The sequence below is a fragment of the Triturus cristatus genome, chromosome 6 (genome assembly GCF_964204655.1).
Source record: "Triturus cristatus chromosome 6, aTriCri1.1, whole genome shotgun sequence".
Lineage (NCBI taxonomy): Eukaryota > Metazoa > Chordata > Amphibia > Caudata > Salamandridae > Triturus > Triturus cristatus.
In genome coordinates this window covers 521,181,665-521,200,612 of record NC_140589.1, presented here as the reverse complement: position 1 = coordinate 521,200,612, position 18,948 = coordinate 521,181,665, and the positions used below count along the sequence as shown (strand labels likewise).

At 44.4% G+C, this 18,948-nt stretch overlaps 1 protein-coding gene across 1 annotated transcript in view; it reads left to right on the top strand.

The window, feature by feature from the left end:
- CD109 (CD109 molecule) overlaps window positions 1-18,948 on the top strand; it is a 750,032-nt gene that overhangs the window by 333,170 nt on the left and 397,914 nt on the right. Inside the window, exon 17 of the mRNA XM_085610953.1 lies at window positions 15,064-15,136. Coding sequence (XP_085467079.1) covers window positions 15,064-15,136 — 73 coding nt within the window. The remainder of the gene's footprint in view (window positions 1-15,063; window positions 15,137-18,948) is intronic.

The following is an 18,948-nucleotide window of genomic DNA, read 5'->3' as shown; positions in this document are numbered from 1 at the left end:
CGCATACGCTAAAATTACGCGCAATAACGGTCGCGTATACGCGTGTTAAACGTATGCGCGCTAGGTGCGCGTATATGACGTATGCACCTGCGCGTTTACGCGTTCGTGCATACGTCATCACGGGGTGCGCGCTCGGAGCTTGCGCAGTGCGCGCACCTCGGGTTTATACATAATAAAACAACATTTCTTATTGGTTATCATTACTTTCAGTTTCTAATTGTTTCAATACCACACCCAATCCCCTCATGGCAAGTCATGTGATCAAGAATCATCACTTTTGATTGGTTTGAAGTACTTTCTGTTCCAGATTCTTCCCAAACCACACCTACTCCCCTCATTATTAGTTCTGATTCCTTTGGAGAAGGAGCTATTCTGTTGTTGAGAGACAATGGCTGAACAGCAACCTACTTCAGACAGTGACCAGGACACTCTTGAGAGGCAGAGGAACAGGAAGCAGAAAGACAGCTTTATATGGCAGTTTTTCACTTTTCCAGAGAATGAGAAAAAGGTAAATGCACCGAAAGTTACATGTGTACTTTGTAAAAAAGTCTTATCTCGTGGGAATCCTAACAAGAAATATTCTTTTAGCATTCACACTATGTTAAGACATGTTGACAAAATGCACCCAGTATCTTTTCGTCGAGCTTCTGAAGAAAACTCTTCACCTGCTCAGCCGACGACATCAGCAGCAGCTCAGCCGAGCACATCTTCGGCAGCTCAGGGGAGCACTTCAGCTGCGATGGTGCCTTCACCTGTTTCTTTACCTCTTGTTGGTCCACCTTGTTTGGCGAGGTTGTCTACACGGTGCACTGATTGCGGTTCACTTATTTCTGTGGGGGAGACCAGTCTTGATCTCCTTCAGAGAAAATTTGATGCGCATTCATGCACTAGGCCATAGATTTTTTTTCATTTTTTGCGTTTTTCTCTTCCTGTTTCCCTCCATTAACTCAAGGGCTCTTTTAAGAGCCACTTATAAACATAACCAAAAAAATTTTTTTTTTGAAATTTTTTTGGGAAATTTTTTTGAGGTGCGCGCACCCTGCGCGCACCCAAGGTTTTTTTAATTTTTTTTTTTTTTTTTTTTTGAGAGACTCCCCCTTTTTCCTACTAATGCAACTGTGAAATCACCAGAGGAAAACGCAACAAATCTCTTCCTGTAATTCCTATTTGCACACAGAGTCATGTTTTCACATTAGTCACAAAACGAAAAATCTTTGCCAATTTGAATGCACACTTACTGCTCTTTTTTGTTGGCAAGTGCAAATTACTTTTACAGACTGACACATTATGAATCCACTTTTCAGATTTTTTTAAATGCACATGTCCAGACTGCATTTTCAGACCACAAACCATGTGTATGCTGGGTGACTGCCTACACTCCAGCAAGGGCAACCAGCCTTAGTGATGCTGAATGTATTTGCATTACAGACTGAAACCTCAAAACCCCACAGCACATTATCAGAGCCAGGACCTTTGTTCTCTACACCTCTCTCCACTCAGCAGAACCAGATAATGGCAATCTTTCCCTCTATTTTTCCACACATATAGATGTTAATTTCAAATCACACTGCTTCCCCCTTTTTTCAAATGTAATCACACATTTCTATTGCTTGAAAACCAACCCTTTTCCAAATGTACCCTTCCCCCAACTTGACTTCTGCCTAGTACCCTTCCCCCAACTTGACTTCTGCCTGCTACCATAGCAACAGCTCATGGAACACTGCTGTGTGGAGTTAGGTCAGAAGTTCGCCACACAATGTTTCAATTCCACAGAGCAAGAGTGCTTGACTTTTCAAACCTTACAGCAAATCCATAGTACTGTTCTTTGGTAACACATTTTTCTGAACCAATACAAAACATGCTTCTATTAATTTACACATACAGCCTAGTTTTTAGTGTAGAATGGTATGAAACAGCCAATCAGTTCTTTTTTTTTAATAAAAAATATGTATGCCTCCATTTCCAAACTGTCTTTCATTTCTTTTTACCATTCTACTGAATTACACCTCCTGAGTGCATCCAGATCTCCTTTGAAGATGTTCACAGTGTGGATTGTAGGACACAGCTATGTCTTCTGGAGTGAAAAATTTGCAGAGAAAAGAGGTATGGTGAGAGACCTTGCTTTGCCAAATGTAGACATCAAGTGGATTGGTCAGAGAGGGTTAAAGTGGCACCAATTAATGCCTTTGGTGAAAACCTTTCTACATCTCCCACAGCCTAACCTTATTATTGTGCACTGTGGTGGTAATGATCTAGGCACTTTAACTGGGGTAGGTTTGGAAATGCTTATTAAGGACACCTTTGTGCAATTAATGTCGCTTTTTCCTCAATCTGCCTTTGTATATTCTAACATATGCCAAAGGCAAAAGTGGAACTGGTCCAACCAATTTTGTCCGCAGATTGACAAAGCAAGGAAGCACGTCAACAAATCTGTTTCTGCTTTCCTCCGTGACTATGGTATGGGTTCCATTTACCACAACAACTTGCGTTACAACATGCAAGACATTTATAGAGGAGATGGTGTGCACTTCAATGATGAAGGGAACAGAGTCTTCCTCTTGAACCTCAGACTCTGCGTTGGTACTTACTTGTAGGTACCGAAAAACAAACAATAAACACAAGGGCTCTTTTTAGAGCCACCTTATATCTAAACACTTAAATGCAATTTTTTTTAAATTTCTTTTATTATTTTTTTTCCGGGTGCGCGCAGGGTGCGCGCACTCTGCGATATTTTTTTTCAAAATATTATTCTTTTTTTTTGCCCTACAAGGTCCTACTTTGACCCCCTTACAATGCCTACTGGGTCTATTTCTACCCACTCTGCCCCCTTTTCAAGTGCTCCCCCTTTGTTTATCACCCCCTCTTTATGCGATAGACAAAATGGCGGCCGCCGCTTCCTGACTTCCTCCGATTCGAATGTTTACTAAGATCTAACAACCAATCAGAATTGCGCTCGCGCACGGCAAGGTGCGCGCACCCAGCGCGCACTCTGCGCGCATACAGATATATATATTGATTCAAAGGCTATTTTCTCAGAATCTACTGAACAGATTTACACCAAACCTACAAAAGGCACTTCCTTGACCTAGGGACTACCTCTCTGCCAAATTTTGAGTAATTCTGTTCAGCCGTTCGGGCTGTAGCTCGTTCTAAAGGTCCTATGGAAAAATGCATGGGAAAAACGCGTTTTGGGACCCCCCTTTTATCTCAGCCCCCGCTTGACGAATCCCCCCGAGACTTTCAGGGTAGGAGCGGAGCGTAGCGCCCCACCTATTTTGAAAAATTCGCGAGGATTCGTCGACCGGCGCCAAAGTTATTCAAAATAGAATGTTGAGGTTTTCCTATGGAAACGTGGTCCTAACTATAACTACCTACTGGCGACCGCCAGTAGGTAATATATATATATATATATATATATATATATATATATATATATATATATATATATATATAATATTAAAATGAAGAAGCTCTGCCACTTTCGCAGCTGTGGAGTTCCGTGCAAGCAAAGTTGAGGAATAAGCTGGCACTGCTAAATCTGCTCTGCGTACTTGAGCCAAGATCATGATTGAATGCTGAACAGCAACTACATAGATAGGGGAAATTAATATTAATAGCTCGAAATAAATAACATGAACACATCAGTGTTTCTCTTCAAATAAATGGTACTGCTAATCCTCCATATATGTTGTTAAAATTATTATTTTTATATTCAAAACATAATAAACCTGGTTAATGTGCAACCAACGTGAGACTTTTGAGCTTGTACTGAAGCCCTGTTTAAAGCAGTATTGAAGAACTAAAACTCGAGTTCTAGTTATTTGCACATTTAACCGTGTTTCTCAAGCTCTTCATGTATAGTATTTTCTGTAATCTTAAAAGTGCTAAAAGAAATAGTAATATTATTTTAAAACAACAATTAATGTAATCATTTCTTAAATATGGTATTGTCTGCCATTCCATTGAAGCTCTGTAGATAAGCAAAAAAGAGATGTAATGACAAAGCCAGTTGTTTGGCCTTTTAGATTTTAACACCTATAAATATAAGTATGCACAGAACCTTTTTATGCTGCATCTCTGCACAACCTTCCTCCTAAATCTCGGCACTATTTCTGTCACAGCTGCTGGCAATAAAAAGTGGCAGGGTGGCTGGGGCAGCAGTGGGGGGGAGGTACTCATAAATAAAACCATACCTGATGTTTCTGGCCACCTTGCGCCTCGTGCCTCTGCTTGCTGCTCCCAGCAGTCCCTCGGACACCATCAGAGACTACCCATCCAATTCCCTTGCTGCTCTCATGCTGCATGATAGCACCACAGGGATTAACCTGAGCGAGCTGGTTTAACGCTCGCTCAGGCCCAGGGAGTCTGTGCAGTTTCTCCACCCAGCTGTGGAATACAGTGGGTTGGAAAAAACTAACTGCGCTTGTCTGTTTGGCCAGCCAAACTGACATGCGCACTCATAAGTACACTCCATTCCACTCTTCCTCCCTCCCATGGCCCCACCCCCCCCCCCCCCTACAAGCACACGCTTGGCTCTGCAAGCAGCTGAAAAATAAAGCAATACTACATTTTTATCTTTCAGCTGCTAGCTCTGAGCCAGTGGGGCGATGTGCCTCCACCATTGTGGAGGAGCCGCCGCTGCATATTTGCAGTCTTTACTGATTTAGGCAGATCGATTTTGCTGAATCACTACATGATACAAACTCATCTTAGTCATACAACTGCTGTTGGGGAGGTTGAAGGTTAAACTTGTTCCTGATAATGTATGTTGAATAATGAAGATATGTGATAGGTTAATCTTACGATAGTGAGAAGGCCATTCCTTATATTAGCTATTGTGAAGGGCTAGATGCTGCATAGTCCTGTCTCTCTTTCTGAGTCCCATATAGTATAGTCTCATTTTGTGATGTCATCCTTAGTCCAAAGTTCATTTTGTGCCAATTAAAATATTTATATAGCACTCTAGTAAGCAGTTTTGAAACCTGAAACCTCTTGCCTCCTTTGGGTTACAGAATTTTGACCACTTTGAAAGTCAGTTCACCTTATATTACAGTATTGTCCCATTGAGAAATAACATTTTTCACATGGTTTCAGTGAGATTCAATGCTATTTCCAAATTCAGGAAGAAGCAGCTTCTTCCTATTTTCTTTGCTTTTGAAGTATTTACTTAAAGTTCCCTGTAAGAAGAACTAAATTGAACGTGTTCCATTCTACAATTCAGAGCCTGTGTCAGAACCTTTGCTTCAGTACTTTTTTTTGGAGTTGAGGTACAGTCTGCCATCTGATTTTCCAAAAGCAGTCTATACAGTTATAAATACATAAGGTACTATAGCATGCCACCAACTATCAAGAGAATCCCCCCACAAGCCAAGTTTCAACTCTTTCAGGCCCTCCATTTGCCAACATGGAACCCCACATTTTATAAAATGTCTTTACATTGCCTGACCTATCAGCAAACACCTTCTCTCTTTCCCTAACCTTCATTTTCTCCCTCCAATCCATGACGCAGGGAACAAGCTTCTTCTCCATCTCTACAAAAGAAATACCCGGGCCACCAACCTAGCAATATATACCAGCTTCTGGAGCTTTAAAGGGGCACCAGGCATAGGGCCGGCACCCACAAGTGCCAGCGCGGGGGGTTGTGGTATTTGGATTTCCAGCTGATTTTCTAATAATTTATAGATACCCTACCAAATATTACCCAGCCTACCACAGTACCATATTATGTGAGCCCACACTCCCCCCATCTACCATGTCACACCTAAAATATTGGTTCGGATAATCCTAATTTATTTTATTTAAAAACTGGGATGTCCTATAGATCAACCATTTTTCAAACAATTGCATTTTACAAAAGTCAACCCCTTAAAGCAGAAAAATTAAAACAATTACTTAACCCACATTTTTCGGTATTACCACATTCTCCCAGCTGGTCTATTTCATCGAAATCTGATCATACATATCTACTTTTGCACAGGATAGTTAATAACAATTCTAAAGGCCTATTTTTCAAAACCGTGGGATCCGTTCTATGTGGTACCCCAAGCAGGGTCCTGCAGGACCTGTGCAACCACATTTTCTCACTGGTTATGTGTGGCTCGATCTCACACCTAGTTTTTAATCTATCATTCTGCAGAAAATCATCCAGTTTAAGAAATCTACCTAAGCATATACCGTGCAAAGTGTGCAAAATACGAAATCTTAAAACTAGGGACGACTAACCCCCATTTTCTCTAAAAAGCCTACATAAAGTGCTCAGGACTATTCTTGGTTTGGCTTTACTCTACAGGAAAGAAGAGATAATCGAATTTGCATTTGCAAACAATTTACAACTGATTGTGCATGGGGCAGCTGCAACTAAAAAATTAAATAATGGGAGAGTTGCCATTTTTATTAAAGCAACCCACCCTAAGCTTGTGAGAGGAAGCGGCACCCATCTTGTTGATAAACCTTTGCCTTTGATTAAAAGCGATCTATAATTCAAATAATATAATTCGTAAATACCCTGAAGTAATGCTTTGGCCGAGACGTCACACAACCACTAAGGTCTGGCAAGAGCTCCTTGGCTGTACAAATACTCAAAATGGCATTGGGGTTGTTTTTATGCACCTTATATCCTCATAGTGTTTGGAAACTGAAAGAATATCAGGCACTCGTTCCTGCATTTCTTTCTTAGGGTCAATAAAAGCATGACATCATCAGTTCATACCTTCATTTTTGCCATTGAAGGTATAGGCTCTCGTATTATTCTGTCGCTCTTAATTGCTAAGGCCAGAGGCTCAATAAAAAGGCAAAAAGAACTGGCGAAAGTGGACAGCCTTGCCTTATTTCATGCTGGACCCTAACAGTACCTATTTCAGTAAAGTTTCAAATTAACCTAGCTTCCATGTTTGAATATATCCTTTTTATAAAACCTGTAGTCTAGGAAGATAATCCAAGCTTTCCTAGTATACCAAAAGGGATTCCCAGACTACAAGATCAAGCGCCTTTTCTGCGTCTAACAAAATGATTGCCACAGGGATCTGGATAATTGCAAACATATCCAAAGCCATTAATAAATAATTAGTGTTAGTGCTCAATTGCCCCCAGCAATGAAGCCATTTTGCTCAGATGGATGGCCAGTTTGTTAATTCTATTTGCTGTCCGCTTCATTTATTTAATTTAAAAGCATGATCAGAAAATAGGAATTTGTTCCGGCAGGGTCCTTACCCTTTCTAAGAGAGCTGACTACGCTCCCTAACCTAAAGGATGTGGAGGTGAACTCCCTTTAAGAATAAAATTGGCAACTCCTAATAAATGCTTAAAAGGTCTTATACAATTTGGCAGGAAATCCATCAGGGCCAAAAACGTTACCCCAGGACAGACTATTTATTGCCTTCTCCAACTCACCCAAAGAAAAGGGGCTATCCATAAATTTTCTATCTTTCTCTGAAAGAACAGCCATTGGAAGGAAGTCCAGGAAGCATTTCAATTCATTTCAATTTACATTGAGAGATGTATTATAAATATTGCTAACATTTTCTAAAAAACAAATGCATTAATCTCTTCATCTGATGTTCAATATCTCCCTGTTTTGGGACACTTCCCAGCATCAATTTCATTGCACATAGACCGTTTGCACGCTTGGCAGGCCATAAACTTCACACAAAAATGTCTTTCTTTGTACATCTTTTGAAATTAAGTTGTATTTTGTACACAATTCTTTGCATAAGAATGGTCCCAAAGGTCCGCTTTTGCATTCCCCAATGCTTTCCTGTTCTTTCTGAGCTATTCTGGAGAAACCTTCCATGCTCACAGTTTACCCTATTCTACAAACTGATTTCTTCTTCCCTTTGGTTATTAAATGGAGCTTTAGCCTGAGAAATCACAAATGCTTGCAGGTGCGCTTTTATGGTGTCCAACACCATATCAATTGAAGCAGAACTCTTGTTTTATTCCAAAAACTCTTAATCTCCATTTTACATGACACAACTAACTTCTCATCTTCTAAGTAACACTTATTGAACAATAATCTCTGATTTGCTGGTGCCCAAGTCCTTGGAAGCAATTTCTAACTCCACAGCGGAATAATAATAAAAAAAAAACATTAGGTAAGTTCTTAAACCCCACTGTGGTATCTAGTTTATAAACATGTATATTCTTTTTTAAAGTCTTAGCTGTACTCCAGAGATCGATCACCCCAAAAATTCTCTGATATTCCCCAAGAATTTTAGCAATTTTGGGTTTTGGCTGTATCTTTTTAATGGAAGAGGTATCAAGGTCTGATTGTTGGAGGAAGGTGAAATCCCCTCCAACTATCAGTGGTCCATCAACTGCTGCTAATGATGAGAACAGTTTAATACATGGGGCAGAGTCATCCTCAACTGAAGCATACAAATTAATTAATGTTACCCACAGCAAGTCGATCGTGCAGTCCACTCAACACCACCTGATTCCAGGTACGCTTCCACTGCGTTCCTTCCTGCCGTAACCCGCCCTGCCTCCCAGCCATATGCCCCTCCCCTTCTTAAATGCCGACCGCTGAGCGGTCGCGCCGAAGGCAAGCCTAAGGCAAGCCCGTCTGTGCCCCTCCTCGCCTGGCCCACACCCAGCGCCAAACCCCCTGGCCCCCGCGAGCGCCAAAACACCCGACGCCGCTATGATGCCAACACCCTCCACGCACTCAATGCCGGACGATCCTCCACCTGCTTCCAGGCCACGCCGAAGCTCACCCACGGACCCTTCACCTGCCGTAACTGCAGCTACACCTGCCAACGCACACCTGCACATCCTGCCCACCCCACTGAAGCAGACCACAGCCACCTCAGATGCATACTACTCAACACCCGCTCAGTCCACCAGCATGCTGTAGAACTCGGGGACCTGCTCGATTCAACCTCCCCGGACGTCGCCTTCCTGACAGAGACCTGGATGAACGCCTCCTCGGCGCCCGACAACAACAAACCAGGAGGAGGAATTGCCATCGTCCACAGGAACACCGAAGACTCCCTCAGCGTGTCTGAACACCTACACTTCCAGATCCACGTCAATCACAACACCACCCTCAGAGGAACCCTCGTATACAGACCCGCAGGACCTCGACCGCAGTTCAGCGACTCCATAACCGACCTCATCTGAACGCACGCCCTCGTCTCCACAGACTACATTCTCCTCGGAGACCTGAACTTCCACCTCGAGAACGCAAACAACAGTAACTCCACAACCTTGATCGACAACCTCACCAACCTCTGACTCAACCAGCTCATCACGACACCCACCCACTCTGCCGGACACACCCTCGACCCCATCATCTCCGCCAGCAACTACATCACCTTTAGCCACACCACCGAACTCCACTGGACCGACCACCACTGCATACACTTCTCCTTCGAGAAACACACTGTGCACAACTAACCGCAATGAATCCCACACCGCAGCTGGAACAAAGTCACAGAAGACCAGCTTATCACCACCCTCGCCCGAGGCCCTCCTTCCGAGCACTCAGATGCCAATGCAGCGGTCGACAACTTCAGACAATGGATCGATGACTGCGCCAACACCCTTGCCCCGATCAGGAAACCCTCAAACAGGCACACTGACACGAGAGCCATCTGGTTCAACACCGACCTCCAGACTTCCAAGCAAACCTGACGAAGACCCGAGAAGCAGTGGTGCCACGACCAGACACCAGACAACCACGCAGCCCTCAAGAGCGCCAGACGCAAGCACCACCATCTCCTCCAATCCGCCAAAAGAACCTCCTTCAAGGAGCTCATCAACAACAACGCACACAACAGCAAGGAGCTCTTCAACATCGTGAAAGAACTTGCCACCCCCAGCTCCAAAGACATCACGCTGTCGCAAGAACTCTGCGACTCACTGGCCACCTTTTTCCACCACAAGATTGCAGACATCCACGACAGCTTCGACACCCAGACACCGATGACAGACGCCGACACCCCGACTCAACGCCCACCAAACACACCGTCCTCCTGCTCTCCTGCAACAATGTCCACGATGAAGACACCACCAAAATCATGAACACCATCGACTCCGGCTCACCCTCAGACCCCTGCCCTCACCACATCTTCAACAAAGCAAGCTCCATCATCGCACCCCAACTCCGGAAGATCATCAACAGCTCCTTCGAGACCGCCACCTTCCAGCAGAGCTGGAAACACGACGAGATGAACACCCTAGGCAGACCCAAAGGACCTCAAGAACTTTCGACCCATCTCCCTGCTCCCTTTCCCAGCGAAAGTCATTGAGAAGACTGCCAACAGACAACTGACCCACTTCCTGGAGTAGAACAACATCCTGGACTCCTCCCAATATGGCTTCTGCAGCAATCACAGCACCAAAACCGGCCTCCTCGCCGCCACCGACGACATAAGGGCCCTACTGGACAATGGCAAAACCGCGGCCCTCATCCTCCTGGACCTCTCGGCTGCCATCGACACCGTCTGCCACCACACCCTGCGCACACGCCTATATGACGCAGGGATCTGCGACAAAACCCTGAACTGGATCACCTCCTTCCTCACCGGCAGAACCCAGAGAGTCTGCCTCCCCCTTTCCGATCCGAAGCCACTACAATCACCTGCGGCGTACCCCAAGGATCATCCCTCAGCCCGACCCTTTCAACATCTACATGGCACCTCTCACCAACTTAGTCCGGGCGCACCACCTCAACATCATCTCGTATGCTGACGACACCCAGCTGATCCTCTCCCTCACCAAGGACCCGGCCACCGCCAAATCCAACCTCCACGAGGGAATGAAGGCCGTCGCAGAGTGGATGAAGACCAGCTGCCTGAAACTGAACTCGGACAAGACGGAGGTCCTCCCACTCGGCTCCACCCCCTCCACATGGGACGACTCCTGGTGGACGGCCATGCTGGGAACGGCCCGACACCCACCAACCACGCGCGCAACCTGGGACTCATCCTGGACTCAACGCTCTCTATGACCCAGCAAGTCAACGCAGTCTCCTCCTCCTGCTTCAACACCCTCCGCATGCTCCGCAAGATCTTCAGATGGATCCCGACCAAAACCAGAAGGACAGTCACCCAAGCCCTCGTCAGCAGCAGGCTGGACTACGGCAACACCCTCTACGCAGGAACCACGGCCAAACTCCAGAAGAGACTTCAACGCATACAAAACGCCTCCGCTCCCCTCATCCTTGGAATCCCTCGCCACAGCCACATCACCGCCCACCTGAGAGACCTCCACTGGCTCCCGGTCAACAAGAGGATCACCTTCAAGCTCCTCAACCACGCTCACAAAGCACTCCACAATGCCGGTCCAGCATACCTCAATGAACGACTCACCTTCTACACCCCGAACCGCCAGCTTCGCTCCGTGGACCTCGCCCTCGCCACCGTCCCACGCATCTGCTGAACAACCACCGGCAGCAGATCATTCTCCCACCTCGCCACCAAGACATGGAACACCCTCCCCACCCACCTGCGATAAACCCAGGACCTGCTGACCTTCCGGAAACTTCTCAAGACCTGGCTGTTCGATCAGTAGCTGCTTCTTCACCCCCCTCTAGCGCCTTGAGTCCCTCACGGGTGAGTAGTACATTTTACAAATGCTGTTGATTGATTGATTGACCGTCTTTCCACATCTGACTGCCACCTGTGAATTTGCACTTTAGCTTTCTTACTTGGATGAATAGCTACTACTCTGTGTGCTGCACCCACCAAGGAGAAACATTTAAAACCAGCCCACGTTTAAAACATGGTCGACCTGCTAAGGGGAAAATGAGTTACCTGCAATAAAATCACTGTTGTGTTATGACTTTTTATCGAAGTTTCGACCGCTTGTATTTTTTCTGGCATTGTTCAACCCATTAACATTAAAGGAAAACACCTTCACCATTACTTCTTTCTAAAAACAACAAAAAACACATCCCTGCAACAGCAGCCAGTTAAAAGTCCGTGTCCACAAACTACCACCCTGCGGTCAAAATACAAAAACATGATTCAGCTTGTTATACATGTGCTTCCCTCCATTATATCAACAGAAATCACAAATACTTAAAGCTACAGGACTGGCCGGTAGCATACCCAAAAGTGCAAAGTGAAAAGTTATAAGTCTCCACAGCAGCTTCATAAAATATGTTAAATGTATACATTCCACCTAAAAAACTCATCCAAAATAAAAACTATCATAGTGCATGACCTATTTCTTACAAAGGTTCATTGCATATACTATCATAAGAAACTCTAGTTGGCGTCTTTCCATACCTATCTTGACAGCGCCTAGCCAACCCTCAGAACTCCCCAAATAAACCATGTACAATGTATTTATAATGAAACTGAACCTCCTTTTTCTCAATGCAACCCAACACCACCATAGTTCCCGCCAATTCTAGCCTGCTTGCTTCTTGGCTGTAGTGGGAGCTCCTCCCTTCCTTCAGTACAAGCACCCCCCCCCCCAGCTTGTAGGTGACCAACTCCATGATATGGTGTTGTTTTCTCCGAGACCCACTCAGCCCCCTCGCCTTCACCCGCCCCATCCAGCTAATCTGGGTAGCTTAAATGGAGGCTCAAATAATACAACAGTTACACAAAATGAGGTCCATATAGCAATCATCAACCCCCCATTTTATGTCTGCTATGAATGATTGTGCTTCAACTATCTGAGAAAATAAATTTAAGTGTCCTTTAAACAACACTTTAAGCTTGGCCATTTGTATCAAGGATGCCTGCGCGCCAGCGGACTGAAATTATGCAAACATGTTCTTGAACTCTCTACGCCTCTGTGCTCTATCAATAGTCATATCTGAAAATATTTTAAAAGTGAATTAATTTGGCCTACAAAAACGTATTTTCCTTAATTGCCTTGTTCTGCACCTTCTCTTTAACTCTGTAATCAGAGAAGTTAACCAAAATCATACAAGGGTAATAATCATTACATGGAATCTGAGAAGAAATCCTGTGGAGCCACATTCTCATCAAATCGTGTGAAGATTCAGGAAGGACAAAATCTACAAATGCACCCATTCCCATAGTTTCCTCTTTCCCTTCGGGCAACCCTACAATTCTCAAATTTGATCACCTCGAGGGGTTCTCTAAATATTCCTGCTTTTTATATAGAGATCTGATCTCTTTCGCCAGTCTTAAATTCAACGAAGGGGCTGTTTATACTTTATCCTCACAACTTTAAACCTGCTGCTCCAGTTCCTCACAGCGTTCCGCAGTCTGAATCATTTGACCCTCTATCTTTCCCAGGCACTGCTTTATCTCATTTGCAAAATCAATTTGCTGTTGCCTAAGTCTTTTAATCTCTCCCAGAAACTCTTTGGACAACAGCAACATGGAACTCGAAGCATCCAACTGTGAACAGTAGTTAAATATATTGTGCGGGGCAGGCTTCTCTCATATTTTGATTATTAAGCTAGAGTCTCCCAAAGTAAAGGTCATACAGTCAGTAGTACTGTCTTTGTCCTGAACACAGACTTCCCCCAAACACCATTGCTTGGCATACACATGGATTGGCCAACATCTTGTGTTTCAAAGTAACATTAACACTCTCTGAGGTTCCGGCCTGCAATAAGTGGTATCTACGAAATTAATGATAGTCTCCCCACCAACCGTAGGCATTGAGACTGGCCTGATCAAACTTGATGCCTGATTTTTGTTGGCCCCCGAGAATTAATGGAGAATAGTCATTATTGTCGGCAGCAACATCATTGCTTTGATCAATCCTAGACCACACAAGGCGGTCTTCCATGAAACCTGGCAGTCTGTCAGAACGAGCGGCGAGGGTGCTACCAGCCTCCACACCTTTATCGGCAGCTTCAACTTTGAGCACACTGGACGCAGTCCTGTTGCCTTCCACTATTTTTCAGGCAATACATGATTTATCTTTTCCTTAGTGCTGTGGCAACTGCAAGGCCAGTTCCGGGTATAACTGTGGAATGAGCGGCTAGTGGCAGAGCTGCGATCTACGGGCTCTCCCTTCAGTGGTTCTGTATTATCAAAAAAACTTGAGGCAGACTTGGAGATAGACGCCTGCTGCTTCCCATTCTGCATACATCTAATTTTGGGCCCCTTACACTGGCAGAACCGACTCTAAACCTCTCTGAGGTAAGGCCAGGATAGATGATGACCTCATAGATTCACCCTTAGCACACGTCTAATGCCCCCCCAAAGACATCAAGTGCATCTCAATTTGCCTATTTAGTGTCTACTGAATGTCTCTCTGCGCACTTGAGGCACTTATTAAATACTTGACCCTTCCAAAAGGGGCCACAAAGCCACTGGCAGTGGGAGGCATACAACTGCTGCTGGCATCAATCTCACTCCATCCTCCTCTACGTCAGCAGTGTACCAGGTCCGCAAAACGACTTCAGCTTTGGCTATCTGGCTCGGCCACTCCACATATGCTCACCCTCTCGAGCCAAACCACAGCATTATTCTTTCCATGGGGGGGCTCGACTTGCCAGCGTAGTGTAGAATACTTGGCCCTATCTATGTCAATCAGTACGGCCAGCAGGACTACAACACTCTGCACTCTGCTCTCACCTTAGCCGCATCTCGGCCACCCACCATACTGCCTAATGTTGTAGTAAATTGTGAGGGGCCTGTGGAGCCCGGAAGTGGTGAGATGCTATTCAGGTGGTGCAGCGTCCATTCGAATGTCTGGAAGGTTCCAGTGCTTGTGTTTGTGTTTTTTTCTTTTTATTTTGTATATAGTTAAAAGATTTGATGTAATTTATATAGTAATTAATACATAGCTAATAAATTATTGCTCGGGTCAGGAAATAAATGTTCATTTATTAAGCCAAAACAAAACACTGTCAGAGCTATTTTATATTGTAAATAGGTTTCAATACATTGTATGAGATCTTCTTATTGCCTCAGTCTTCTAATTGGAGACTTATCCGGTAAAAATTCTAGATATTTAGCTCTGAAGATGTATGGGAAACAAACTGATAACCATCAGAACAGAAATGTGGTCAATGAAGATTGTAGATTAGTCTCTAATAGTAACCCAAAAGATTTGTAATCTGATGGTACCTACAACCTTAGTACACACGTTGCAAAATCAATCACTGATCCTTTTTGTCTACAGAAATGTCACCTCAAGGTGTTAACTGATGCAAATCTTGTAAAAGAAGACACGTGGCATCTATTGGAAACAGATTGTAAGTATTGTGGTTGGGTTTATAAATAATATATAGACATATGTAGCAAGCTTATGTTCCATAAAATGTAGCTAAGTTGCTGATGGGATAAAATCACAGCTAGGACATATGAATGTTTATAAGTCAAACATCTTTCAATTCCTCTGTTTGTTGTATTACTTTAGGTATCAGGTGATCAAAGCCATGGTGTCCTATAAAATGCAATATAAACTTTTCAGTAAGCACAGAATTTGTCTAAATCCTGTACAGGAAGAGGCCCGTCTCCTGATCTGGTGGGCAAATTGTATTTTAGGGATATAAGCCGTCATTATGCATAACCATTCATAACTCCTGCATTCTGGTCTGTGGACTCCAGTAAACTCTCCATATGAGTCTCTCCATGTCGAATGAAAACATGTACATAGTCTTCCCTCATGGAGATTTTCCTTAACTATCTGACCATTTTAGACAGCTTGTGGATCCTCAGATTGGGAAAACTGATGAGTTTTGTTGAACCATTTGTGGGCTATGTCATGAAATTGGTCAGTACAGAGACTGTTGTAGACCTGTCAGAGCGCCCTGCCACGTGATGTTTAAGTGGCTTCCCAGTCCTAAAAGCCAAGGAAGCAATACAACAGTGGTGTACTTACAAATGTTTATTATACACTAGCCTAGAGTACTAAAGGTGAAAAACATTTATGATAATAGTTTGTCCATCAGAACAGGCAAATATTATAACTGTAATATTTTATGAAAGGGCTAATAGCTTCATTGCATATGCTACCAATTTGTAGAACTGCACACAGATCCCTGTATAACATAACTCCAGCTAGACTGAAACTAGTGCATCCCTCGTTTTGTCAGAAAACAGAGTCCATGTACATAGAGGGCATCTGTCCTTTAAAGTGCCTCTTGGTTCAGAATAGTTCCTTTATACACACTTTCACAAAAAATATACAAATGAGAAAAGTTTCTTTTCTTGCTTGACACATATTTATATCTTCAATGTAAGCATATATGAAACATCACACATTAAAAATATAACAGAAACAAATGATAACATTCTTGTCATGTTACTCTACAAGGAACAAAGGTTGTTGTGCATTTCCTGCATGGCCCACGCTTGCTTTTGTGCCACATTGCATTTTCACACAGAACCTGCATATGTTTTTGTGTTCTGTTCTTTTTCTGGGATTTAGTCTGAACATGACAGACAAGGTCAAACAACAATGCCCCTTGTTATGTTCTCTGGTCACGCACCAGCGCCTAGACATAATAGGAGAATGCAGTTACTGTTTGTGAGAAAACATGTATTTTCATATAACTGAGGACAGGAGTTCTAAAAACACACTCTGAGAACAAAGGTCTTGAGACAAGATTGCTGCATCCGCTGAGATGCAGAACATCCACCTATGTATGATAAGGAATAGGGTCTGCCAATAATCCCAGAGATCTTTGATATATAATCATTTAGCTTCATTAGGCAGGGAGGGGGGGTTAGGCTAATCTGTCATGGTATATGGTTTCCTAACCAGGTTAGCAATATTTTTAACGTGAATTGGTCTTCTTATTGTGGCACATAATACTGCATCTTAGAGCACAATAGTTTAAATAAATTTAATAAACTTCCTTCATGGTTTATCTTATAGTGGGTAAGTACGAGTCAGAGAGTGAAAGGATGTGTTCTGTTACTGCGATCCCTGAGAGGGTCGATAGTGTTGTGTTCTGGGGTGCCAACTCACTTGTCTCTTTGGTAAGGTTAGGAGGTACTATAGCTCGTCATACTCGGGCTCATGGGTGCTGAGGTGGTATGGTTATTCTGTTCTAATGTAGTCCACAATGGTATGATGTAATCCAAGTAGGTTTATTCAGGTATGTAAACAGGTAGCATAAAGTCTCATCAAGTGTTGTAGGGCAGCTTGTAAGTCAACAGCCCCACCAGGAGCAGCCTGCTAGCTGCTCAGCTCCATCCACCAACTGTCATCACTCATCCAGACACTCAAGCATTCCACTCATAGCCCACACACCAACATTCCACTCAGAACACTCACACAGGCTGAGCAGCTAGGAACAGGATAACATAGGAGAAAGACCATAACATCAGAATACTACATTAACTCTTCCCTATTGAACAGAAGAATAACGAAACCAATACATTAAACTATAAACATAAAAGTACAACAATTTAAATAGTCCACAACCCAAGGATGAAGGAAACATCGACCACATCATAAAGTGGAAATGAACTATTAAAATAATAGTCAAAAGCCCAGACCCAGGGATGACGGGAACACCGCATCACAAGAGGGTAAGGAACTAAAGACAAGAAGGATGATTGGAATGCTCCAGTGTCTGGATGAGTGATGACATTTCTAATTTCTAATTTCTAGGTTTGGTGAAGCGCGACAGCTACCCCAGCAATGGGGCGTCCCGGCGCTAAGAGACAAGCTCACACCTGCTAGAAGGGGGGGTGGCTAAATACCCTAGAGAGCAGGAAAGAGGAGGGTCTTGATTGCTTTGCGAAAGGTTGGAAGGCAGTCTAACGAGCGAATACTTAGCGGGAGATCGTTCCAAAGTTTGGGACCGAGGACGCTAAAGGAGCGACCTCCAGTGCGGCAGAGCTTAGTTCTGGGTACTTCCAGAAGAAGTTGGTTAGAGGAGCGAAGTTCACGGCCCGGAACATAGGGTCGGGCCAAGTTTCGCAGCAGAGGGGGATTTCCCTGTTTGACAATTTTAAAGATCGTGATGAGAGCTTTAAATTTAACTCTGTGTTCCACGGGCAGCCAGTGGAGTTTGCGGATGGTGGCTCTGGCTGAGCATCTGCGTGGGAGACCGACCAACGTTCTAGCCGCCGCGTTCTGGATTCGTTGGAACCTAGCCGTTTCAGCTTTGTTTGCTCCCAGGAGGAGAACGTTAGCGTAGTCCAGGCGTGACAAGATGGTTGCCTGGATAATTAACTGGCGAGCCTTTGAGTCAAAGAGTCCGAGTATAGGCCTGAGGTTCCTTAAGAGACCTATGCAGGTGGCTGCCACCTTTTTAGTGTGTGACTGGAAGCTAAGGTTGGGATCCATCCAGACCCCCAGGTTTTTTACGCACTTTTTTGGGAGTGGGGTGGTTCCAAGGGATGACGGCCACCAGTGCTCGTTCCATAGGCTGGTGTTTCGGCCAAGGAGGAGCACCTCAGTTTTTCCGGCATTAAGTTGGAGGTAGTTATCTGTCATCCATTGTGCTACCGCTGCTATGCCCTCTCTGAACTTGGATGCCGCGATGGACGGGCTCTCCGAGAGGGTGACGACCAGCTGGGTGTCGTCGGCGTATGAAACCAGTGTAAGCCCCCACTCTTTGGCTACTACCGCAAGCGGCTGAACATATAAGTTAAAGAGGGAGGGGCTCAGAGCTGAGCCCTGGGGGACTCCCTGAGTTATGGGATGGGATTTAGAGAGAAATGGGGGGGCTGACACCTTGAAGGATCTGTCTTTAAGAAAGGATTTGAACCATGCAAGGGCGAGGTCAGTCACGCCGGCCCTCTCCAGGCGTTTCAGAAGAATGTCGTGGGAAACCGTGTCAAAGGCTGCGCTGAGATCAAGAAGGATCAGCGCAGCACTTTGACCTGAGTCTAAAATCGTCCGGAGATGTTCGGTGGTGGCCAATAGGGCAGATTCAGTACTATGGCCCACGCGAAAACCATTTTGGGATGGATCCAGGATACCGTGGTGGTCCACATGTTTCGAGAGGATGCCATTGACATGGGCTTCTGCTATTTTAGATATCCAAGGGAGGAGGGATATTGGTCGGAAGTTTTCTGGTTTGGAAGGGTCCAGGGTGGGTTTTTT